Below are 26,153 nucleotides of genomic sequence, written 5' to 3'. Positions count from 1 at the left end.
GAACAAACTGGTTCGAAACTAGTAAGGATTTTTGCTCGTTGGCAGAAATCTCTCCAACTATAAGAGGCAATTTAATAAACGGCCACTGCAAAAGATAAGAGGCAGGAGTTAAACTCTCCAAAAGATGTGTTTGTAGTAAACTCTTTGCTCTGCTATAATAAGGGCTGTTAATTTATGTAACTCTATATAGGGAACCGATAATGAAGATTTTAACAAGGGGTTTGGTGTGTACTGTTAATGCAAAAAAGCCAATAGGAGAGAGATGTGCGTAATTCATTCAGTGTCTCATTCACTTGCTCTGTGACTCCTGAATTGCTTGCTATATCAGTAGCACAGTTTAAGCATTGCAGAGTTTAATCACTCAAATGCCGATATTTGGATAATCTCTCGCACCTGTTTAATACTCTATTCTGTGTGTTCTCTATCTTAGATCATTATTTACCAGGCTACAAATTCTTTCCTCAGCAAAAATGTGGGGGAAGCGTATCAGTATTGCTCAGGATTTAATGCACAGTGTTTCATCATCGGGATACAGGGAGCAGCGCACTGTTATCAGAAGCAAGTCTGCCTAGTTTAAGCATGGCAAAAAATGATCTAATCAGAATAATAAGAGAATTATGCAGAACACGATACTATAACAGGACAATAAAGCAGTAGTAAATTGAGTTGGCCTTTGCTTTAGACTGTGCTGCTTATTTAATGTTCAATAAAAGGAGTATTAATAAACAAGTACCAGGTATATTTGCACAGTTTCATCAGATTCAAGCTACCTGTTTGAGGAATCGATTGCCATGTTCTCCATATATCCTGCATGTAAAGCAGTTTGGAGCAGGAATCGGGTTGGGGTTTTAAATCAGACGTTCAGAAGCACCGATTCCAGCCCGTCTGAACAATCAATTACAAAACTAACGATGCCTTGTATGCAGACACAGCTCCGGACTCTTATACTGCTAGTTTCACCTTGACGCTGAAAGGCTTACCAGACTGTCCAGACCCCCTCCCAGTAGGTCCACGGCCCCCATCTGCATGGAGGAGACCTGGGGCACGTTGACAGGGGGGCCCAGGTCCAGGTTGAGCAGGTCTCCCAGGAGGTCTCCCTGCGATGGGATGACCTGGGTCTGATCTGGGGGCACTGCGGGGCTGGGTCCCACCGGACTCTCCCCCGCCTCAATGCTGCAGACAGAATGAGCACGGGGTTACAGGCAGGCAGTGATTTAACAACATCAACCACATAGCAAAATACTCTAAACTAAAATACTTTAAATGCTTTAAAATCAATTCTCTTACCTTTTATTAACTGTTTTAGTTTACAAAATAATTCCATAAACTGTTTTTCATTTGCTTTTTTCAATAAGTTATTTCAGGATATTAAACTATTTCAAACTACATTATATATTTCTGCTGCACTCTGTGCTGCAGGTCACATGGTTGCAACTTGACCACTGGAGTGAGTTGATCACAGTAAACCTTTCCCAGGGTGGTTAGCACTGATTTAACTTCCAGGTTGTGTCTGACTGTAAGCCAGTGGATTGCCCTCCTACCTTCCCTGCTGGATTGGCAGGTGCTTGCGGTGGACACCATGGCTGCCCTCTACGAATGCGGTGGGGGGTTTGTGGTAGACAGAGGCCAGGGAGCCGATGTGGCAGATGAGCTCATCCAGCAGGGTGGGCTCGATGAGGTCCGTCTCCTCGGAGATGAGGGGCTTCTCTGATAGCACCACCTCCTTGGCAGTCACGGGGTCTGTGGAGAGCAGGCGCCAGTAGATATAGCCACGGTCCCGGAGGTCAGGATTGTCCGAGTCCTGTAGCCAATACAAGCACGATAACACACACGCATCCCCACAGCTAGGAATAACACTTACTGTATTGCAGTAATACACGTACCCCCTTCACTATTACAAATATCGTAAATGCTGTTATATTATACAAGTTGGTTATTATCCTCAATCCAATCAGTTTTAGCAATAGATAAATACTGTCATGTGGCGTATTATACATTTTATTGATCAGTTTTAAGCACAGGTGTTATTACGCGATGGCAGATGCCCTCTTAGGTGAACGCAACTTTAGATATTATAAACAGATTTCAAGAGTCTAAACTCACTTTAAAAATGTCCTCATATATAGAAAAAAACACCTGCATAATAGCAACTGTACCCTCCGCTGCAGTCATTAACGGGTAGAGAGTTTTTGTCCACGCCACCTGTCTCTGTGGTTAATTGTCTATCCACTGTGCTGGATCTTAAGGTTGAAGTACACAGTCAGCTGCATAACAAGCAGCATGCTTCAGTGTTTAAAAGAGGGCTGGGTTACCTGTGTGGCTAGACTGAGCACCTGCTGCACCAGCTCCTGGGTCTCGGAGGGCTTCTTCAGGAACAGCTTGACGATGGCAGTGAGCAGAGTCAGCTGCACCTGTAACACAAGCACCCAAAAAGAAGCGACTGTATCATCAGGAACAAATCCAAACCAACTTTGTAAAAGGAATATTTAATAAAAAAAAAACACATACATAACATTGTATTTAAAAAAAAAACAAAAAAAACAGCTCTTACAAACACAGACCTTGAAACTCACATTAGACCTGCACTCAGTCTGGGGTTTCAGAACTTGCCTTGTTTATGTACATTACTAAAATGACCAGGTGACAGAAGTTTGAACAACTATGCGTTTTGTAAATCTGGTCTGAATTGATCACACTTCACAGCATGAATCGATTACACCTCAGACTGTAGGTTTCCTAACAGATGTTAGTCATGCAGCTAAAGGACAAACAATGTATTTAACATCAAAATCCTGGCTCCTGGTCATTTAAATAATATACCTTATTGAAGTAGATCTGAAACCCAGGACTGGGTGCAGGGCTAGTGCAAGTGTCAAGCAATGCTGAGTATGTATAGACGGCCACCAACAAGAATGACCAAATCAGGTTTCATCAGACTCTGATAAGGGGTTCTCCAGAGAAAGGGATAAATGAAAGCGTGACGTACAGACAGACAAGCCTCCCCACACCTGCTCTAGCGGGAGGTGAGCTCACCTGAGTGCTCTCATCATGGAATCCCTCCAGGAAGCTCTCCAGCAGCTCGTCAGCGTTGTCGATCCTCTCCGCGTACTCGCCCACAATCCAGATCATAGCAGCCCGGGCGTCCGGCTCATCCAGGGAGTCGAGATTCTCACACAGCGTGGCGATGATGCTCTCATACCTGGAGAGGAAGACAGCAAGCAATGCACAGGCCACTTATTACAGGAGTCCACTACTGAGGCCCTGTTTACAGAGCTCAATCCTAGATACCACTGCTGCAGCCATTGGCGGTATATGAAATCCAGCTCACAGGGATCGAGTTAGGGATTGATTTGATCAACGCGTACCCTGTCAGGAAAGACTATTTTACAGTACTAGGGAACCCCCCAAGATTGCATCATCTTATTAACACTTGGTCCATGCTGCTTGTCTTCTGCTATTTGTACCAAAAACAGTATTAGTTACTTATAGCTTTTACCGCAATGTAAAACACCTACATTAGCCTACAAATAAAAGCACAGTAAACCTGCTATGTAATGGGAATCTCATACCCTATGTCAAGTATATCTGTTAAAAACATGACTACAGCAAAGTGACTTTTGTCATTGAATTTATTTTGCTGCTTTATAGTTATACCATCGATATGAGTGAGGTGACTGTTGTGTGAGAGCCAGTGAATTCAGAAACATCTTCAGAAAACGGCTGCACATTTTCTTTGGCAAAGTGAACTTTCTAGGAAGTATTTCCTAACTGTATTAATTCAGTGGTTTTGAAGGCAGCTGTCGTTCAGTCGCTCACTTGTTGGGGTATTTGCGGAAGATGTCTCGGATCACCACGATGGCTTCTTGGACCACGTAGTTGACCTTGGTCTGGATGAGGTCCAGCAGTGTGCTGACACAGCGCTCCGCAGATTGCTGCAAACAAAAGGGTTACTGAGAGAGGGAGGTTGTAGAAAAACACACGCTCAGACACCTGCAGCTTATTAATCACTTGGTATTGATGCTGCTGCTGTATGCTATGGATGGTAACAGTTTAAACGTTTTCCACATTTATTCACAGTATGTAGACAACTTCTTACAACAGAAATCCATGAATAGTTATTAAATTTGGGCAAGTGGTTCTAAAGAGCCACAGTACACCAAGTCATCGCCCCAGACGATGCGACGTGGCAATCGCGGTTTGGACAAAAACCGATTGCACTCCCTAACCACGGGGCGTGGCTGAAAGTACAAAAGGGGATGTGGCGATGAAGCGCTGAAGGACTGTGATATACCATGAGTGTTTAGTGTTCGGTTGTACTAACTGTAAACGTTTGTTCTTGTTAGGCGGTTGACACCTTACCATGAGCTCTCGCTAAAGGCCAGCACCAACCTGGACAACACAGTACTACTGTTCACAAACAATTGTATTTCACCACTCGCACTTAAAGCACTCACTTTGGTCTGTTTTGTGTGTGTATTTGCAACAGTTATTTCGGGACTGAACCCGCTTGGGTTTTACTGAGCAGTACACATAGCTGTGTATTGCCAGTGATTATTATTTACAGTTCAAGTGACTTTGGATTATAAATAAACAAACAATCTGCATCGTGAACGTTGTTGTTTGTCATTACTTGAGCACCGCATCACCTGCGCACTGCAAACCACTTTTCCACACAGGTTAACTAGTTTCTCAGAAGAAAACACTCGCACCAACAATCACTACAAACTTTTGGCTGCACTTCTGTTTTTAATAGTCTGTCATTAGCCAGCACATCACCACTGAGGACACACTGAGGAAGAGGTCCACCTGTAGCGCCAACAAAGGTACATCTAATTTCCAAGCAACTTTCTTCATATTTCTGACGATGATGCCCCTGTACAATCACTCCCTTTTCACCACAAACCAATCCATTTTATGTAATGAACAATGGTACAATGCGATGGGAACAGAACTGTCTCTGATTCTTCAACACAATCGCCTGTCATTGGGTCTCTTTTCCAGACTAAATAAGTACCGGTATCGCAGGTACTAAATACATTATATATTATATACATTTTTTTTTTTTTTTAAACAAAATATTTGCAAATGTGTAAAATTCACATTTTGACTTGTGTAAAATCTTTCTATTTTTTTATGATTACTATAATTCCTGTATTATTAGAATGCTCACCGGCCCTCTCCCCCAGTTGAGAACCGCTGCCCTACATTATTATAAACATAACATTTCAAACCATAGAGTCTCGTTCCCTGGGCTTCTTACCTCCACTTTAATGGCACAGCGCCCGATAGCTCTCACAGCTTTCCGGACAAAATCAACATCCACCTCGGTAGCATACTCCTTTAGCTCAGCCAAGACCTGAAAGAGACAACATGCTGAGGATTCGAAACAAGCCAGTCACGGGTGCTTTAAAAAGTTACATTTAAAATGATAGCAGATTGAGGAAATGCAATCATTCCAAGGGCTTTCTTTCACTGCGCAGGTTTTGAAAGTGCATGTGTTGCACCGATTGTATTTGTATGTGCTTTCAATGCCTTCTTTACTGCAACAAGCTGCTTCCCCTAATGACTGGCAGCCACAATGATGTCTGACTGATCTAGGAAGTGCTAGTTTAACATAATACAAATGTATTTTTATATAGCACCTTCACACCAAGGCATCCCAGAGCACTGAATAAAGTTAAAAACTAAATAAAATAGCTCATGTATACATAAAACCTGAAACTAAGACAAGCAAACGCATAGCTTCTACTCAGTCCCAGATATCCTTTTAAAAATAAATGCATGTTAGCTATACATGTGAGACCTCCATTGGGAAAGAAATACTCCATAAACCCCAATCTTTTAAATGAACAGCACGATACTTCAAATTACAGCCCTCCATATAATCCAGATATATAGACAGGACTAATTCAAATAACTCCAGATTTATCATTGCAGTACAGATGGGTTAAAGTACTGTAATGCTTTACGTGCATTTCTCCGCTAATAATACAATTAGCTTTAATACAAGCTCTGTCAGATATACTAAAGGCTATCGAGAATGTGTTTAGTGCACAGGTGCATCTCACACCTCCCCAAGTTAAACAAATACGCAACAAATCACAGAATTCCTCAACCAGGGTGGTGTGAAATTTTCATTTCTTGGCATGAGAGCAAAACAAACTAAAAAAAAATACTTATTAAGAAGCGAAACTGAAATATCATGGTTAATATGCTGCCAGTGAGGTTGAAAATAGAGCCCTCCATGAATCTATAAATAAGCACATTCATCTTCAGCTCAGCAGGCTGCCAGCCCAGCTTCTTTTTTTAGCCCTTATCCCTGTAAAAATAACGCGATCCCATGAGTGCTGGCAGCATACCTCAATGTGGTAAAATGTGTTGACCCAAAATGCACTGCAATCTGAATGTGTTTAACATTAGTCAGACCAGCTGCTTGCTTTCTGAATGGCAGAATTACAGGACTGGAATGCGTAGGACAGACAAATTAGCTTCCTTGGTTTTCTATTTTAAATGTTTCCGATACAATTAAAAATATCACTCCTGTTAAAGTCATCCTCTGCTTATTCTCACCCCATTAAGAATATAATGTGATTCAGCGAGGACAAGCTCCTGAGAACATCACTTTGCTTATTATTACACTCCGGTTAATCACATCACACCTTTTCACTTTGTGAAACACAAGATGAGAAAGTTCACCTGCAGGCAGGTCGCTGGATGAACAGATTACATGGACTGAGCTCTCTACAGAAATCAGGTGTTGACAATCAGGAGAAGGCCATTGGCTTTGATGGGGATAATTTACCGTTGAAGATGAAAGGGAAGAAGCAGCTGCTTGGACTTGTGTGGATTGCTGTTCTGCACAGAGTCTCGGAAAAGCAGCGATCAAAACAAATCCAGACAGCTGTTTCTTCACTTCTTTCACCTTGAATGGTAAATTACCCTCACCTGATTGTCAGCACCCGGTTTCTCGGGAGAGCCTGATCCGAACACTCGGTTCGTGCAGCACTACTGGACAGTATATAAATGTCCTTACATACATAACAGTAATGTTGTTGCACAAGATTTGAAATACCTAGCGATACAGTATATGCTGGTTGTATCAATACTTCCTTTGTGTTGTAATGCTTTTTGCCAGGGCACTGGTGAACTCCTGATAAAGCAAACTGCAAATTGTCAATATTTGTGCTCAGTCCCTTTGATTATGCATGCAAAGACAGACTGACAGGCACCTCTATATATTCCCAGATTGTTTATATAAATTGTGCTGAAGAATGTTCTAAACACATTTCTTCACAATTGGTTAAGCCAGCAAAGCATTGCTTAGGAGTGAATATTAAATCAAGATCAAGAAATAAAAAGGTGTTAGCAAACAAGGGGTGGGAGGGGGTTCTCTGAACAGCCAGGTATTGCAAGCCCTGCTATTTATTCAGTACGGGACTATAGGTTTTAAGGGTTTGTCTATTCCAACCTGTTGTTCTGGTGGAGTGAATCAATCTTGATCTTTTCCAGCAGGACACAGTTTAAGGAGGAAGCTGGAATGTGCCCCAGATTGACAACACCCGTCACAGAAAGCGTGTTCCAGCTTGTCTGGTCTGTTTGCATCTTTCTCCCCCTCCCAATTCAACCCTTCCTTCTCTTGAGGTGGTATTTTACAAGCATTCCAGAGAGATTTCCGGAACACTATTAACCCTTCAAGTGCTCAAGAACAGAGACCGTGTTACTTCACTGTTTAAGTTATTGAATGTTATATAAGGGGGTATATTGAGGTGGTCTGCATATCACACACAAAGTTTGCATATATCTACATAGCCACTAATGCATTATTGTATGATGAAACTTGAAAAGGACAATGTTACATTATTGAGGAGGTCCACTGGTTAAAGAAAAGGGCTTGATACCAGGAGGTTCCTGGTTCAATCTCAGCTCAACCACTGACTCGCTTAACCTCCTTGTGCGCTGTCCTTCGGTTGTAAGTGACTGCAGCAGCAGTTGTGATGCACAGTTGTGATGGATAAAAGTGTCTGCAAAATGACAACTTCAAAATAACAACTGAGTGTATCATTATATTATATGGGGGTGTATTGAGGCTGTATTTGTGTTACAGTTACATTGTTTATATCTAGAAGTGCTCACCCAATTGTGATCAAACTTGAAAAAGACCATTCTTCCTCACATGTTAGAGTATTAGAATACGTGGGTATGAGCAGGTCAACGGGTGGACTTCACTCACCTGAGCAATGTTGGCCTGGGATGCCAGGCGAATCATAATGTCCAGTTTCTCCAGTTTCACATAGATGGGGTCGTTGTACTTGACAAAGAACACCTTGATCTCCTGCTTCAGTATTTCAGGTCTGTGGGGAGGGGGAGTTCAACAATACAGTTAACCGCTTACATGTTTAATCATGGCTTTCAAACTTATTTTTTATCTTGTAACAATCTTACGAGTTCCTTTCTTGTTAAACTTTTAGCTTATTTTCACTGTTGCCTGTTTTACAGTAATAGGGCTCCACCTAAGAATTATTTTCAAAGCCTTGGTCATCAAGTCATTTTACACTATTTTAGAGCAGACTCCACAGCCCCAGTACATTGGACTATTTTAATCAATTTCTGAAGCAGCTGAACACCGCGTTTACAGGGGCTGACTTGGCTGGAATGCTGCTGAGCATGCATGCACCCAGAATACAGCATTATCACTTAATAGAGCGCTAACACAACATGCCTCGCTACTAAAACCTTCCATTACTGTATTTATAAAGTAAGATATCTTCATGTATAGAAACGTAGGGAATTTGTTTCCAGAATGTAATTTTGACCTCATATGGGACCTTTGGGAAAATACCTTCAAATACCATATCCCAAAAGAAAAGTTTGTACAGGTTTCTCAAAAATAATATGTGCTCAGCTACTTTCTGTTATATCATGTAGTAGAAATGTATTGAATCAATGTAGTGGGTGATATTTTGTCATCTCATCATCTCTTTACACCCTGGATCTCTATAGCACCTCTGAGATGCAGGTGTCTCCTTTGAGCTCATAGGGCACCTGGCCAGTAAGGGCTAATGTCATAGTGAGGGAGACTAATTGCAATCTCAAGGGAAGATAGGTCACCTCTTCTGCACGATGAGATTGATGTTGCGCAGCGCCACGTACTGGACCTCAGGCTCTCCGGACAGCAGGGTGACCAGGGGAGGGGAGAGCTTCTTCAGCAGCGTGTTGTAATAGTCCGAGTCCTTGGGCAGCAGCTCCAGGAACTTCATCAGCACCTTCACTGCAGACAGCACCACGGCCGAGTTAGCATGGGAGAGGCGCGGAGTGACGCGCTCGCAGATACTGGGGAGAGAGGACACTGGATCAGTGCTGGACCAGAGCTGGCAAGGGTTTACAGAATTAACCTGTCCCATTACTGGTGGGAACGGTTAGTCTTTCTGCACACTTTGCTTCATTAATTAAACTTTTTGCAGGCAAAAAGCATTACAGGAAAATTTAAGTTCATGCAACTAACATATTTTTTTTTTAAATTTTAATTTAAAAAATCAATGCACATCAGGTCTGTTTACAGCATTTTCCTAAAACCCTTCTCCCCTACTAAAAGTTGAAACTGACCCATAGTTGGCAGTTTGTTAACATTACATTAAAGTAGTTTTAGCTTCCTCCTGCCTTGAAGCTTCCTGGTCACTCTGTGAGTTAAACAGCCCTTCTACTACTACCTGTAGCTGCAGGTTGGATGAGTGTCGTATGCATAATGCGGGTTTGGCTCTGGAGGCCTGGGTTTCAATTCGATTAGGTCATTAATTCGCAAAAAAGAAAACAGACACACACACACACATACAACTGGCACAATTCAACACAACTGGAAGTTTTTGCTTGACTGAAGAGCAGCCGAGAAGGGTTTTGAGTTCAGGATCGAGTCCTGGGCCTCTCAAGCAGATACTGACAATCTGCAGAACTGCATACACTAGGGACTAGGCCCAAAGCAACCAAAATCAAGTCACTTGAGATCTGGGAGCCATACTTATACCAGGAGCAGAAGAAAATACAGCCCTAGTTATAAGACACTGAAAACTGTGGTCAGATGATGCGTTGCATGCAAAGCGTCACTCCAACTCCGAGACCACACCATAGCCCCAAGCTTTGACAATGAGCACCTCAGGGCAGGTCTCTAGGGCTGGCTCACCTTTGGGCCTCGCGCTCGTCTTTGGGGCTGTAGTTGGAGAGGCAGTCCAGGATGAAGATCTGCCCCCACTCAGTGCACTCATTCAGGGCAGTCAGCAGCTTGTTGATGTTCTGGGGGTTCAGGTCCAGCAGGTTGCTGTTGGGGTGTGACTCGCTGATCTCTGAGAGAGCTGCCACTGCGTTGGCAACCACCTGAGCAAGACACAGCCAGGCCATGCATTTCAATGAGACTCAAACTTCAAGAATGCTCAAAGCAAGCTTCTATATATTAGGATGTACAGTAGATAGGTTAACGTGTATCTAAACGCTAGTGACAGATGGACAGGCACCTTTTTGTACCCCCAGATTCTGATAACCTCAAAAACTTGTGCTAAAGCTACACAATATTTGGATAAGCACTTTGAGGTTAAAAAAATATGCAGACATGACATACAAACAGACAGACAAGCTTTATCCCCAATTCTGGTACTCTATATAACTGAAGAGTGACCAACTGGATAATCAATTTTTCTTGATATGTGAACAAGTCTTTAAGCAACATGCGGATTCGGTCTACAGGAATCAGTCCTCCCTCCTATCTCCACAGTATCATTTCTCCCTAAACCTCCTCTTGTCTCCTCCGCTCCTTGCATCAGCTTGTACTTGCTGTATTCTACAACTGCTCTTAATTATTACTACTTCCTGTATCTTGTATTTGATTTTGCTCTTATAGGTATCTGTACTCACCTTTTTTGCTCATACTGGACTTGACTCGTACAAGCAAATATTTTTAATATTAGCAACATTTTTTGCTCTTATTTGAACTTTGCTACTGATTTTATTGTACAACTGCTCTTGTCTGTAATGTGATATTCTGAAAAGTGATGATATACAATGTGAAAGTTCAGAATGTGATGCTTTGTAATGGTATATTTGTAACAGTTGTAAGTCACCCTGGATAAGGGCGTCTAAGAAATAAATAATAATAATAATAATAATAATAATAATAATAATTTTAAAATGCCGCATTAAGTCAAGTGGCTAAAATTCCTGAGCAAATCCTGTCCGAAGAAACAATACCTCTTAAGATTGTTCTCTAAACTGCGCTAATCCTAGTCCCCTGTGAATAGAATAGAGCTGAGTTTCAAATGACAAGAGCCACTCAGCTCAAAGAAAGCTGCCAAGTGCAGCCTTGAGGGACACCTCTGCCACTCTGAACTGCTTTGCAGTGTTCAGGAGACTTCCATTCACACAGGTCAGAGTGCAGCTCTGCAATATACATGAGTTCCCTGACTTCAAATACAAACAACACAGAGTATTCCAACTGAAGACTTGTTAGGAAACACTGCCACCTAGTGATTTGAAGATCATTCAACTCCAGTACAACAGCATCTAAAAGCAAACAGTGAACCTGGGTTTCTTTTAGTATTGCTGGTTTAAATGGGTCACTCCAGCCCCTAAGGTTAATGGCACAGTGAATTATCTTTTGTTGGAAAGCCTTTCAAACTTTATTGCACAACCAGCCGATTTTTCAAACTGGATTTTGAGTAAACGTACTCGCTTGCATTATTTTCAAAGTATAAATCTGCTTTCGTCTTTAAGAGGGTAACTAGCCTGGACCTAACAGCATGAGCTATGAAGTCAAAAAATTTAATATATATTAGACCACAATACTGATGTGATCTGGAATTTCTTAATACTATACAGCAGACCTTCACATTGACGTGCTACAGCCGTCTGGAATTTCTTAATACTACAGCTATAGCCAAAAGCTTTGCATCAGCCTATAGAATTAACTAATGTTGCTTCATAAAGTCGAATGAAACCTGCTAAATAATGTTAACATATTGAATTACATACCACTTTGTAGTTTTCTATATAAAATTGATGTGACATTTTACATGAAATACTGTACTATTATTATGGCATCCGGTAGACTTTTGCAATATAATTTTGTAGTTTCTGTAATTATATGATGTTAAATAAAAAATCAAAATTATGTTCATAGAGTTTTTTTTTTAGTATGTCTCAATCCTAAAATTGTAGGTAATGCAAAACATTTGGCCATAGTCATATATAGTAAACCCTGATACTGATGAGAGACAGCCATCTGGCATTTCTTTATAACATATAATAGATGCCAATATTAATGGGACACCTCCATCTGAATCGTCTTTTGAATATACACTAGATCCTGACATTGATGTAAAATACAAGCTGGTTTTCACCCACTCGTGGTCAGAGTGGCCCCTATGCGATTCCTCTAATATTATAATGAAACAGGCACCATGGGGTTGGAGTCTGCAATGAGGTCCCGCAGGGAGTCGAGGAAGCCCTGGTCCTCCACCATCTGGGCGTTGATGTCGTGCAGCTTGGCCACGCAGACGGCCGCAGTCTTCCTCACGTAGGGGTCCTCGTCCTTCAGGCACTTGCGCAGCGGCTCACACAGGTACTCTGTGATCTTATCCACCCGGATACAGCCCATAGTGCGGACAGCCAGAGCGCGGATCAGGGGGTTGGGGTCCTCACAGTCCTGGGGGAGAAACAAGACAGCTCTGCACACACTGCAAGAAACTTCATAAAGACAACAACTAACTTTTCCACTAAGTGGAAAGTTCTTTTTAACCCTTTCAGCCTGGAATTCTTTTTGCAGAGCTGAAGGAGGAACCCCTTTATTGAGTATACATGAGAACAGGACAAAACATATATTTATACACTGCCCCAGACTAGGACCTAGCAGTTCCAACGTGATTTCCAATGGCATATGTGAACACACAGTGCTAAGATAAGGCGGGAGGTCTTGCCAGGACTGAAAGGATTAAGTCTTCATTGCTTCATGTGGACTCAGTTCCCAAGTAGTAAAGTGTGAAGGATCTCTTAATGCTCTAGAAATTCTAAGAGACAAACTGTAACACCGTTGAGTGTCTATCAGTTATGGATGATGGTCCAACTTCTGTAACTTACAATTTTATCAGGGCTCTAGATGGATTTGCCTTGACAGAATATTCTTTCAAAATTCAGACACATATCAACGTTTGTATATTCTTTCATTTTTGAGACAGATAGACATATTTAATATACAGTCAATCCAGCGTAATATCACTCCTGTTAATGTCAGTGTAACAGGGCAAGGAGCCCTGCACATTTATTTGTTTATTTTTAGAACGGGGTCTCCCCCTGCGCCCCTGTGTCTCTTGTATTTGCGTTTTATGATTTATTATGTATTTAAAATGACAGTGAAAGTCATGGTTTTTGTTACTGTATTTATTTACTGTATTTAAATATGATGGCGCAGCCGTGCGTTTGTTTGTTATTGTTTTGTTTTTATTTTAATGTGTTCTGGCAGAGGCGAGGTAGGCAGCTCATCCTCTGCCAGGAGTGATTAAACCTTGCGCAGAAGGTGACCTTCTCCCGAGTTTAATTAGTTGTGTAATTGTTGCTAATCGGGAGATGATCACCTGTTTAAAAAGCCTGCAGCTCTCCATGTTCTGTGTGGGTGTTCGGAGGAGGAACAGGAGCGAGAGAGGAGAAAGAGAAACGAAAGTAAAAAAAACAGAACAGTATAGGATCAGTGAAGGCGATTGCCCAGCCCGACCTGCGGTTTTTTGTATTTTGCGTTTGATTTGTTTTTGTTTAAACTTTTATTTTCGCTCTGTGAGCAGTGTTTTTGTTAACCCTTTTTTTATTGATATTTTTGCTGTTTGAATAAACGGCGCACGCCACGCCTTTTGCACCGCAGTACTCTCTTTACTCTCTAGGCCTGAAGTAACCAGTGTTTAATATTGCTTATAATGGGAGTCAATGCAGACAGGCTCCTAACATCACTGTAGCTACTGCCACACTATCAATCACTAGGGCTGCATTGTTTCACAGTAAAAATGGCTTATTTCACAGTCTGAAGATGATATTCAAGATATTTCACATTCAAAATGTATCTAGTTATTATACAACAAATGTTCCTAAACATGTAAATTTTTACCTAAGAACGCTAGTATGTTTTTAAAGACTTTCTTTTCACCATTAGTAAATTATCAAACAAAATATAATGTAGAAACAACAACAGACATGTGAAACACCCCCTTCTTCTACGGGACAGAGGGATCTTTAGCAGAAATATTTCCAATCTTTGACTCAGCTGGTGTGTTCAGTCATTTACAGGAAGCAAACTAAACCAGCTGCCAGGTTCCTAAATGCAGTGCAACAAAAAGTATATTTACAATATTCTTTCAAAAATAGGAATTTGCACATAATACTATATATTACGTGGCAATGAGTACATTTCATTGAGATTGTGAAATCTGTGATAACTGGGGGGGGGGGGGGGGGGGGGGGGGGGGGGGGGGTGGGGGGTGTCACATTTCTACTTATTTTCACAGTACATTTTGAACCAAGCCCGATGGCAGTAACTCATTAGACTCATGACTTCTATAGAATGTGTTATGTTATTTTCAGCTGTCAGTTAATACCTTACATATAAAACACTGTGTCAGAGCAGCTTCTGGAGAGACCAAACCAAGCTATTCTTTTTTGTGCTGGAGCAAATATAAAGGGTTTCTACCATTGCAGCATATGGCAGTTTTGTGAGCACCATGCAAATCAGAAATGAAGAGATCAGGCACACAGTGCTTATTGCACAGAGATGCAAATCCGCCTTGTCTCCACGGAGTCCTACCTTTACAAAGCTGTTGACTGCCATGATGGCCATGTCAGGCTGGCTCTTGGCATAGTTCATGAGGTACAGGTAGACCAGCTTCTTCAGCTCCAGGTTATCAGTCTGCATGCAGTTCACTACATCTGGGAACAAGGAGCTGGAGGAGGGGAGAAAGGGGGTCATAGAGTGGGTCCTAGAGTGGGTCCCAGCACTGTAACCAGCTAGACCACTGCTTTCCAAACAAGTCAGCTAGGGCCATACAAAAAATATCACAGACTAGAAAAAAAGACTACAACCCACAATAGCGTCCTCAAATCCAGTCTTAAATGGGATACATCACCTCAAAAAGAGCCACATGACTTCCACAAGCACCTGTAACAGTCGTGAGCTACTATTCAGCGATAATCATGAGAAGACAGAAGGATCTCTTCCCAGAGGGCATGATGCAGTAGCTGCATTGACAGGTGACTCCAATGCATTCATGGAATGGCAACATATGCAGAAAACTACCATGGGAAAGCACCTGCATGTGGGTCAGGTTCATTGTAGCCCGCAAGCACAGAACAAAAAGAAATGGACCATCGGCAATGTTAATGCCAATAGGAGGGATGACAATTTTAAATACTTGGTTAACATTCCTTAGAATTAGCTTTGAACTGAATTAAAGGAATTGTGCCTAACAAAATAGTTCCACTAAGTTCCTCCGCCATGCAAATCTATTCATTGCATAGGTTTCAAATGTGCAGTTTTGAAAGAAACACATGTTTTTCATTTCAAAACACGATATCTGGTACTACACTAGGTTAAAGAAATCTCTGTTTAGAAGCCATTCTTTTTGACTGTTTGTACTTCATGGGTCATTTCACCTGAAGAGTGAATTTGTGCCCACCCCTTCACTGGCTTCTTTCCTCTCAATAACCAATCACCTGCTTTCCCTGTTGAGCTGGTAACATGCTTTGACCCAGATGACACTACAGAGGTGAAATAACCCAGGGAGTACAAGTGCAAACAGATAATCCAAGAATAAGACACCTAAAGCAGAACCAGATATCACAATTAAAATGCGTGTGCTAGAACATGTGTTTCTTTTAAGCTGCACATTTGAGATCGATTTAGTTAATGGAAGTGCAAAATGGCTAAGATTTAGATACAATTACTTTGTCAAAGTTGATAGCGCTGTCACTGCTATAATTAACCCATTAAGTGCCACTGTCCTCATTTGAGGACAGGCTACTTTTTAATATTGTGGAGCATTTTTAACAGGCATCTAACTTATTTAAACTACATTGTTATGATAACTTACTCTAATTTTGTTAACTGCAAAAGTTAAGTCTAAATGTAACTTAATTCTGCAAACATAGCCCTTTAGATGCTTAAAAATGATACACTTCATGGTGTTTTCCTACTTACAGTGAAGATTAAGCTCCATTTGTTAAACTTCATAGCCGGCATGAAATTTGCCTGTAATTTTACACTTCTAAAAGACTGAAAACTTCTAGAATGGTAGCGTATTTACTTTGAATGTATTCAATTACATAAATACAGCTTGTGTTTATTTTTTTCAAAAAAAATACGATTTGGTACTAAATGGGTTAATCATGGTCCTTTCCCTTTTTCTGTATCCTCACTCAAGGCCCTTTGTCCAGGTTAATGAGTGTGCAGCTCACCTGACATCCTTCCCCACTGTCATGGCTGCAATCACCTTCTTCACTGCCTCCTTCCGCTTCTCCTTCTTCTCATTGTTGAGCTCTGCCTTCAGCTCAAATATCTCCCCTGCGAGGAGAGACAGACAGAGAGTGAGACAGAGAGAGAGAGAGAGACACCACAGTGAGGGAGACACGCACACACACTTCAACTCATATCTCCCCTGCGAGGAGAGAGAGTGAGAGAGAGAGAGAGAGAGAGACACCACAGTGAGGGAGACACACACACTTCAACTCATATCTCCCCTGTGAGGAGAGAGAGAGAGAGAGAGAGAGAGAGAGAGAGAGAGAGAGAGAGAGAGAGAGAGAAAGACCACAGTGAGGGAGACACGCACACACACTTCAACTCATATCTCCCCTGCGAGGGGAGAGAGAGAGAGAGAGAGAGAGAGAGAGAGAGAGAGAGAGAGAGACCACAGTCAGGAAGACACGCACTTCAACTCATATCTCCCCTGCGAGGAGAGAGAGAAAGAGAGAGACACCACAGTGAGGGAGACACACACACACACACTTCAACTCATATCTCCCCTGCGGGGGGAGAGAGAGAGAGAGAGACCAGTCAGGAAGACACGCACACACACTTCAACTCAAATCTCCCCTGCGAGGAGAGAGAGAGATAGACAGACAGAGTGAGAGAGAGACACACTCACACTTTTTTCTGAACACTCACCATCCGGGTCACTACAAGATTATTTCCTTGCACTTCTAGCGGTCAGTGTAAAAAATATATAAACATTAATAGAAGTAAGGCAGTAACATTAAGACACAGCTCAAAATCAGACATCAAGTTCATGAAAAACACAATCAATATTCCCTACTTCCACTGCATCCATAGACAGATGCCTCTGGAGACCCCCGATTCAGACACTTTCATTAACCTGTACTAAAGAATGAACCGAGCACGTTTCATCCCAAATGGATAAGCACTTCTCTAGACAGATGTACATACCTCCACTATATCCCGGGGATAACAAACACTGAACAACCAACTGTGTGTAATAAGGGTATAATTCAAATTGAGGAGTCTGGTAATGCGATAAACAGAAAGCCTGTGTTATGCTTACAACAGCTAAAATATTTTTTTTCTTCAAGATGCATTTCTAAATCAACAGCACAGTGGACCTAGATTTCAAAGAGAATCCACCATCAGGAATTATTTATATTATGATAGAAGTTAAACAAGCTGTTTTACTTTATCTTCTAGACCATACCTTTTTTGTTTGTTGTGAAATACTTGGAATCCGTCATGATTTTGGTCCTTTGGATCACCTGCAAAAAAAAAAAAAAAAAATGCAAATGAGTACTGAAACAAAAGCATCCAGATGACTAAGATGAGGATATTGTGAAAAGGCATGACAAGGACATCAATGTCATACTATGAACATGCTGTTCCTAATCTCACATAAAAACAGGATGCTAAACATGCTCTTAACCAATCATACCTATTACAGGTTATCCAGACAGGATAGGTCGTAGGTTTTTAACTGATTTAGTGGAAAGGCCACTATAAAGAGAAAGCCGTTTACCTGAAACGCTTCACAGCGTCTTTAACCTGGGCTTGATGCTCACGCTGGTGGCACACGACTATTTTAATATATTTCAGACATCTAAAATGGCTTAAAAACTGTTCTAGAAAGACCTTTTATGGGGACAGTCTCCTCAAGCTATGGATACCGATAACATTGTCAAACTGTATATAATACTGTAGACTGTACATAGTTTAGCTGATAATAATTTACACACAGACCACGGTTTGCTGTCTAGATGCACCTAAATTGTTTAATTCTAACAAAATACCATCAGCGAGTGTACAAAAAAGTGTGCCATATTCAAGTAGTAGGATACATCTTTTCCTGAAGAAAACACAGCTTTATGATATATTAACAGCCCATTTGAATCCTAGGGTGCTGTGGGATGCCATTTCTGGCCTGACGTCCACAGGGCTCATAACAGTAACCATTAACCCTGTGACACTGACACTGCACCTATAGTCTCTGCTGCTGTTAGATAACCTGGAGAAAAAACAAGGCGATAACTAATGTGATTCGGCAGTTCTCGCAATTACCGTATGGCATTTCTATTGGCACCATTGCACTTTTTTCTACATTTGGCTGCATCGCATTAACATCTGTGGTCACCAATAGATAATATGTGAATACCTTATTAAACGAGAACAACAGTTCTGTGTGTGCAGCAAGTATCAAGATATCTTGAATACACTGAAAGATCTAATCTCTTGTTTTCATCCATTACCCAGAACTTCAAAACTGAGTGGAGAGCAGTTCCAGGTACATTCAAATGTGATATGATAAGAATTTGAGGAGGTGAGGTGGGAAAGATTCAAACATGCACATCCACTTGGTGTGGAATGACCCTAACAGGCACTTCTTATAAAATGTTATCAGATTCCAAAATAACTGTGTAACAAAAGAGATGTTCTTTTTTTAGGGTCTTCAAAAAATGGGGACCCTTATGTGCTGATGAAGTCCGTCCATCTGTGTTGAACACTATATACCCATAGTCTACCACAGACGTTCTGAATTGCATTTGGTTATAAACCGATAAACTCTTGTGATAATACTGCAATTATGACGACTCTCTGTATGTCCGTGCATTGGTTTATTTATTCACTTGAGCTAAAGTATAACTATATATTCATCATCTGGCAGCTTCGTGATAGAGAAAGCTTGTGTGACGTCAGCTAGATTATATAAACAAACTGGCAATCCAACAAGCTCTGGTTTACAATAAAACAGAGAGAAAAGAAAACCAAGGAGGACTGTAATAAACATTCCCCAAGCAATCAAATTGTGTGCAAAACTGAACAGGATTGTGGAACTCGGTGTGGGATTTTTAAGAATCAAAACGGCACCAACACACTCCATTCCAGGGTTTACAGCTGCAAATACAAAACCAGTATCAACACGCTGCCACTTACTGTAACGATAACGGACATGAGGCAAATATCTGGCACTCAAACATTTACACCACCTTCATTACAGCTTTACCCTTTTCAATACATAAACCAAGGTCAGAATGATCCTACATAAAAAACAGTTAAACGGAAAAGCAAGAGCCTGTTTTCATGTCGATACATCGGGGGCTAAGATCACCTTGCAGACCAAGAGAAAATAATTGAATACAGAAGCAGGTCTTATTACAAATCCTCTCCAACAATATAATATCACACCCCGAAATGCAGATGTTACGTGGCACGTTTTCAAAACATCTGATTTGGGTTTTGCACGCTGGTTTTGCTCCACAGTCCGTGACTCGGGATACACGGACGCTGACTGGAACGTCACCACGCAGTCATTTATCACGGTACTTTTATTTTTTTTGTAAGATAAATTGTGAATTTCAATCGGATAGCGCCTCAGCAGTTGCACACACTGAGCCCAAACCACGTAGCTGTCGTTTCACTAGGATATTACAAATACTAATGTCCCGTTAACAGAACAGGGGCGTGTGTTTCTACTCCTGAAGCCGTCTTGGGTGTGACCCCGATTCGGCAGCGAGCGGGCAAGAAAAAGCGGTGCAGAGAGCGAGGCCTTCTTTGTCATTTTTTTTTAAAAAATGTCTATAAAAACCAAAACAAACCTGACCTGTGATAGCGAAGAGGAGCCGGGCGGGTCGACCTGGCGGTACCGGGAGAGACGCTATGCCGGACTGGACAGACAGTAAGCGCTTATTGCAAGCGAGGAGTCCCGGAAATGGAGACGGCTAGCCACGAAGGTTCTGCAGGCGCCGGAAATGGCGTGCCGGTCCAGATTGTTAGGAGGACAGAGACTGGCGGTGACGTTTCTGCTCCGTGGAAAGATGTCGTTGAATTTGACTGTTCAGGTGTCGACTGTGTAAATGTTAAGTCAATTTGAAACGCGTTGCTCTTGAGCAGGAGTGGTATTTTGATGTAGTAACAGTATAGTTCAGTATGCGCGGAACTGCACAGTGACAGCTGTTTGGTTCATTTGAATTGTCAGTTGTCAGGGCAAGGACTTTGGTATGGAGCACGTTTTAGTTGTGTTGCATGTGTTATTTTGCAGATGTTGAGAAAGACCTAAACAGCCTCTGATTTAAAAACAAACAAACAAAATAAAAACCCCAATTTGAAGCATGGCAGAACGCGGGGCTCATCTGACTACTTCGTCTCTGGAAGTGGATGACAGACCCTCCATATTCGCGGTGGTTGCGCAGGAGTCGCTCATGGGGTCTGTCCGGCCTGCCCTCCAGCACGCAGTGAAGGTAATGTGATTGGAGTTTATTGAACAACAACAGCGTGTCATGTCTGGAGCTTCCAAACACACCCTGAAGTGGATCAAGTATTTACACGTGTTGTACTTGGTTCAGAAAGTGAAACGCTGTAAGAGGTCCAGTAGGGGTTCTTTTCAGTAATAAATGATGCAGTGCCACTGTAAAAGACTGGACATTTCAACAACTGCTCACAAACAGCTTGCATGTAGACTCATCAATCCCAATGCTTTAAATGAAGTATGTGGGATAGAATATGAAAGACATTTTACTGATATAAACCAGTGAGAAAATAAGATAGAGCGGTTTGATCAGGAGCTTGTTTTTTTTTTTTTGTTGACTCCCATTATATGCTGTCCAAGATTGTTGATAATAAGCTGAGGGTGACATTCAAAAAGTAGTATTAACTGTAGTTGGTTCCTACATTGTGGCTTTCAGAGGAGTACACACACAACACATAATGAATGAACTCAGAGATGTCACTTTTATCATTATGCTTTATTCCTCAGGTCCTGGCAGACTCCAGTCCAGCTCGGTACGGCTGGCTGTGGAGGTGGTTTGATGAGATCTACGTTGCTCTAGACCTGTTGCTCCAGCACCATTACCTCTCTCAGACCAGCGCGTCCTTCTCTGAAAACTTCTACGGCCTCAAACGAGTAGCCCTGTTGGGGCAGGGAGGAGGGAGTCGTCTGGCTAGCAGGGGGCTTCCCAGGAGGCATCACTGGCGCTCCCTTCTCCTGCTGGCACTCCTGCCCTACTGTAGAGTGAAGCTGGAGAAGTTCCTAGCCAAGCTGAGGGAAGAAGACGACTTCTCCATTCACCTTCCCCGAGCCCCCTGGAAGAAGTTCTACAAGGCTTTCCTGGCTGCTTATCCGTTCACCAGTATGGTTTGGGAGGGGTGGGTTTTCTCCCAGCAGCTGTTATATGTGTTCGGCAGGACTTGGCATCACTCTCCCCTGCTCAGACTGGCTGGAGTGCGGCTTGTTAATTTGACAGCAGAGGATATCCGGGCTATGGATCTGCAGCCTCTGTTGACTGCGGGCTCTGGGACTAACCAAAGGTATAATACATGTGTAATAATAATCAAGGCTTTATGTTCTTTGCCTTGTCTTTCCTGCACAGCTAGATTAGTCAGCAGTGGCGTTCAAAGAGCTCACTATTGGTGTGTTTCTTTCCTTGCCCTAGTGCTCGTGAGAAGCTGAGACTGTTCCTGAGCCGAGCGGTGGGAGGAGTGGCTTTCTCCCTGTCGACTGGCCTCTCCGTGGGGGTGTTCTTCCTTCAGTTTCTGGAGTGGTGGTACTCCTCTGAAAACCAGGACACCATCAAAACTCTAACCTCCCTCCCCACGCCACCACCTCCTGTGCACCTGGACGAGCAGACCGTACCCAAACACCACACTCTCTGCCCACTGTGCCACAAAACCCGTGCTAATGACACAGCCCTGGCTACCTCCGGCTATGTGTTTTGCTACCGCTGTGCTTACAACTATGTGAAACGGCAGCAAAGGTGCCCACTGACTGGGTACCCAACGGAACTGCAGCATCTAATAAAGCTCTATAGCCCGGATGGGTATGAAAGTCCACAGTAATAACAAGCATATTAGTAACCTTCATAATGCAAAATTGGAGCCAACAGTAACACTGCTGTATGCACATGTAATAATGTAAGTTTGATATACACAAGTGCCTCTATTTGCCCTCAGATTCAGATACGCTCAGTAATTTGTGCTGAAAATGACCTTTTCAGGTTTCTTTATAACTGGATAGATGTATGTTAAAATCTAAGTAATAGACAGCTTCCATAGACCCCTACATTATGATCCTCTCAATAACTTTCTGAAGATCCTTAACTCGGATTCATTAGCACCAGACAGTTGTTGTAGATACAGGTACAGTGTGACATACACACAGCTGTCTCCAGTAGGTCTAACATTAGATTTCCCCAGAAGAGATCAAAAGTTCTGCTGTGTTTTATGTGCTGCAGGATGGCTTTTTGTTTTAGCCGTTTTTTTCTTTAAAAATATTCCAAAAAAGGTTCCAGTAACACTGGTAATACAGATGCAGATGAGTTCATGTAATTGTCATATGTAACAGGACTATTGTCCCTAGCCAGTAAGATATTGAACAAAATGCATTTCTATTGCATTTGAAATAATAAAAAAAGTTTATATCTTTATTTCTAAAACATATTAACTCATTGAAGAAGCGCAGTAGGGGGGTTGAAGGCATATCCAACACCCTGTTGTGTTGTATTTCTTACATAGTGCATGTGTGTCTATATATATATATATATATATATATATATATATACACATACATATATATGTGTGTGTGCACATCTCACTCTAAACGAATCAGAACAAATGTATCTTTTTCATAAGATGCAAAATACTGTGGCCCTAATATACAGTCCTTAACAGAGTCTCCCAATCTGTTCAGGAGACTTCTGTCAGAGCTTTCACCCCTGCCTTGAGGGGAATATCTGAAACTCGGATCATTTAGTCTACTGGAGGCAAATATGAGGACCTTGAAGTTACTGAAATCAGCACGTCCAAAACCCTACATTTGCCATTCCCCCTGGTTTGGATGGAACTGTGTATCAGAGCAGAAATACACAGTTGTGCTTGTTTTTTTAATGTTTATGGAGGGTATGTTGGAATGTTTTGCATGAGTTTATAAAATGCTCACAGTGTTCCTTGAGAACCTGTTGGTCTTGTGGTGAGTGCAATTACTGGTAAAAACACCAAGGGAGAAACAATCCCTTTGTAACAGCTGATTGGAGCACTTCTCTGCAGAGCCCCAGGGTGTTTGGAGTGGAATTGCTGTTTAAACACTATTCAGAGTCGTGCATTTCAATATAATTTAGCTAGTTAAGGGAGATATCAAATTTGTGAAGAATATCACAATATGTACAACGTGTTTTCAATCGAATATTTTCCATCACAGAAACTTGTAATGCATCCACCTCAGCCTCCGTGGGTGCTGTGTGCTCGGCCGCTGACATCCCAAAGCTGTATGACGTCATTCGCAGACTGGCTACGATCTAACCCAGGGACTTTCAACCGGGCGTACATCTTAGGGTCATAAGGGACGATTCAGAAATGCACAAATAAAAAGTGATCTTGAATTGATTTTTTTGAACAGTATTACATATTCCCTAAACCACCATGTATACCGATTTAATAGTTGTTTACCGATGACGATTGCGTGGATTTCCACTCTGATATACAGGTGAAGCAGGCGTCTGGCGATTGTGCCTATGGAGAGCGCTCTGGGGTGCTCCTGATCGCGGCTGGTTTCAACTTGTATCCGTGAAGCACGATGTCTCTGCGTTATTTAAGTGTAAATGCACCGGTAAACATAAATAATCACCACAATACTCTACAATACTTTGACGGTTTGTGTTTTGTTTTATTAACTGCACGAGTGGCTGGTTGAATATATTTTTGGTGTTTGAAATGGGATACATTTCTGCCTTGCAAAAGTTAAACGAAGGAGAAAAACACAAGATTCTACCGACAGTGCAAAGCGACCAACTGATTATATATCTATATATAGATCGATCTATCTGTTGAAACTCCCTGATCTCGCAGGTCGCCAAGGTGTCACCAACGCAGCCACATCTGTGCCAGTGCCTCCCCTCACAATAAATAAAGCACGCCAAAACGTCTGTCCACTTGCCTCAATAAATTTATTTCCAGAACTATATTGAATGCACTTCACGTAATGTGGCGCAAGTCCGTTGGTACAACGTCTGTATAAAGCTTAAATAGACAATTACATTGCATTACATGTTATAAATAGCTAGGGTTACCATTTGACCACTCACATCGCAGTGCATGCTGGTAAGCGTAATCATGCTGTGAAAGGTACCCGAGGCAGGTAATCTGAATGTATTGCGAGGAGTGGGAAAGCCTGAACAATGGAGTCAATAGGTAACCCTACACATAGCAAGAGTATTTAAGACAACGCGAGAGAAAGACACTGAACAACCTCGTACTCTACAACACTACGCTGCATACATGCAACGAAAGAGCAATGCGTCAATCCACAGGGGCGTACTGCAGGCTGGATCCAACCCGTCTTCTGGAGAGCACATCCTAAAAGAGAAGAGGGGAGAGCTCATTTTCAATGCCACACGCTCGCAATGTGTTTATTTGACCAGATGCAGCAGCTCAGAGAGAAGATTAATTGATCACTTCCAGGTCAGAACCACCACGGATGATGGCAATACCGGGTCAGTCTATACTTCGGCTCATCACAGCTGTCGCATGTGGAAGAGTATATGAACAAAACACGTGAAGCCTAACCACGTGTAGGACCTGCAAGCGTGTGTACAGCACCCTTTAATACAATGCATTCATAACAGCAATCCGTTACAAGCCGTCATTAAGACGCAGGCTCACCATTACATAACCCTTTCTGAACAGACAACCCTATACACTTAATAAGATCATGGTGGTTTATTTCAATATTAGAACCATTTACACGGTTTTAATTCAACCGGAGTGCTAACAAATACACAGATTATATTAACAACACACTTTTGCAAGCAATCTTTTTGCAAAATGCACACAACATACCTGTACTTTTCTGAATCGCTAAACCACCCCTCTCACCGCTGTACCTGGAAGTGACTGCTGGAGCACAACCGGGTACAATTTGAAGCTCCAACGCCGGTCATGTGGTCTAGGATCACGCCCATTAAACGCCCCTTGTCTTTGTTTTCCTCAAGGTGGCGCTGTCCTGGCAAATGTTCTATATTTTGTATATAACACACTAAACGTGTTCTGACCCTTTAAATCCCAATCCAGTAATTAGAAAATGTAGAACTTTAGCTGCACAAATGATAAATGTATATTCTGTATTGCATTGCACAGTATACCCTGTACAATATTCTGTAGACGTGGGTCTTTATAGGCAGTAAAACATATGTGATAATTATTAAGGTAACTCTAGTTTATGGTGGTCTATTAAACCCGTTGTTATAAAAGATTTTCACGCACAAAGCTGTGATTAGACAGTGGCACTTGCAGGGTTGGGTGGCAGTCTGTGTTCGTTTAAGAAAGGCATGTAACAAACAAAAGCTGTAAACTGCATTTATAACAAGTGTAAACAAGCATTCAAGGAGTAGTTTACACGTGTACAACCCTGGTCTAGATTATCCACACTTCCTTCACACTGCATCACCCCCACTCAAGAATTCTGGATTGCAACCTCTTTTCACAGTCAAGATATACTCAACACATATTCCCTATGCAAACATAAAACTACAAAATGATATTGCAAAAGTCTAATGGAAGCCATAACAGTATAATATTTCATGTTAGATTTTGTAATGTCACATTTTTCAATGCCAGTATATGGAAAACTACAAAGAGGTGTGTAATTCAATATGTT

The 26,153-nt window shown here is 41.9% G+C and overlaps 2 protein-coding genes, 1 long non-coding RNA gene and 1 other non-coding gene across 8 annotated transcripts in view; 1 reads left to right on the top strand and 3 right to left on the bottom strand.

Moving 5' to 3' along the window:
• The window catches only part of ap2b1 (adaptor related protein complex 2 subunit beta 1), a 47,990-nt gene extending 27,754 nt beyond the window's left edge, over nucleotides 1-20,236 (bottom strand). For 3 of the 5 annotated variants that reach the window (XM_041240885.1, XM_041240887.1, XM_041240886.1), the window contains exons 1-14: nucleotides 20,112-20,236; nucleotides 17,718-17,775; nucleotides 16,471-16,576; nucleotides 14,825-14,960; nucleotides 12,440-12,685; nucleotides 10,175-10,365; nucleotides 9,109-9,330; nucleotides 8,231-8,351; nucleotides 5,261-5,356; nucleotides 3,817-3,932; nucleotides 3,034-3,199; nucleotides 2,313-2,411; nucleotides 1,542-1,801; nucleotides 981-1,173 (exon numbers count right to left, since the gene is read on the bottom strand). In XM_041240885.1, coding sequence (XP_041096819.1) covers nucleotides 981-1,173; nucleotides 1,542-1,801; nucleotides 2,313-2,411; nucleotides 3,034-3,199; nucleotides 3,817-3,932; nucleotides 5,261-5,356; nucleotides 8,231-8,351; nucleotides 9,109-9,330; nucleotides 10,175-10,365; nucleotides 12,440-12,685; nucleotides 14,825-14,960; nucleotides 16,471-16,576; nucleotides 17,718-17,754 — 1,989 coding nt within the window. In that variant the 5' untranslated portion in view covers nucleotides 17,755-17,775; nucleotides 20,112-20,236. The remainder of the gene's footprint in view (nucleotides 1-980; nucleotides 1,174-1,541; nucleotides 1,802-2,312; nucleotides 2,412-3,033; nucleotides 3,200-3,816; nucleotides 3,933-5,260; nucleotides 5,357-8,230; nucleotides 8,352-9,108; nucleotides 9,331-10,174; nucleotides 10,366-12,439; nucleotides 12,686-14,824; nucleotides 14,961-16,470; nucleotides 16,577-17,717; nucleotides 17,776-20,111) is intronic. The other 2 variants (XM_041240888.1, XM_041240889.1) reach the window with 1 other exon arrangement.
• Nucleotides 20,237-20,376: 140 nt separating this feature from the next.
• Nucleotides 20,377-24,130, top strand: pex12 (peroxisomal biogenesis factor 12). Its single transcript, XM_041240893.1, has 3 exons — nucleotides 20,377-20,748; nucleotides 21,264-21,814; nucleotides 21,940-24,130. The coding sequence occupies exons 1-3, from the start codon at nucleotides 20,620-20,622 to the stop codon at nucleotides 22,340-22,342; spliced, it is 1,083 nt and encodes a 360-aa protein (XP_041096827.1). The 5' UTR covers nucleotides 20,377-20,619; the 3' UTR covers nucleotides 22,343-24,130.
• Nucleotides 24,131-24,425: 295 nt separating this feature from the next.
• Nucleotides 24,426-25,678, bottom strand: LOC121308473. Its single transcript, XR_005948513.1, has 2 exons — nucleotides 25,337-25,678; nucleotides 24,426-24,853 (listed from the first exon to the last, which is right to left on the bottom strand). It is a non-coding gene; the product is annotated as an uncharacterized LOC121308473 (long non-coding RNA).
• On the bottom strand, nucleotides 24,925-25,019 carry LOC121308474. Its single transcript, XR_005948514.1, has one exon. It is a non-coding gene; the product is annotated as a Z30 small nucleolar RNA (small nucleolar RNA).
• Nucleotides 25,679-26,153: the final 475 nt, after the last annotated feature.

Source organism: Polyodon spathula, unplaced genomic scaffold, assembly GCF_017654505.1.
Source record: "Polyodon spathula isolate WHYD16114869_AA unplaced genomic scaffold, ASM1765450v1 scaffolds_720, whole genome shotgun sequence".
Classification (NCBI taxonomy): Eukaryota; Metazoa; Chordata; class Actinopteri; order Acipenseriformes; family Polyodontidae; genus Polyodon; species Polyodon spathula.
This window is presented reverse-complemented; position numbering and strand designations above follow the sequence as displayed.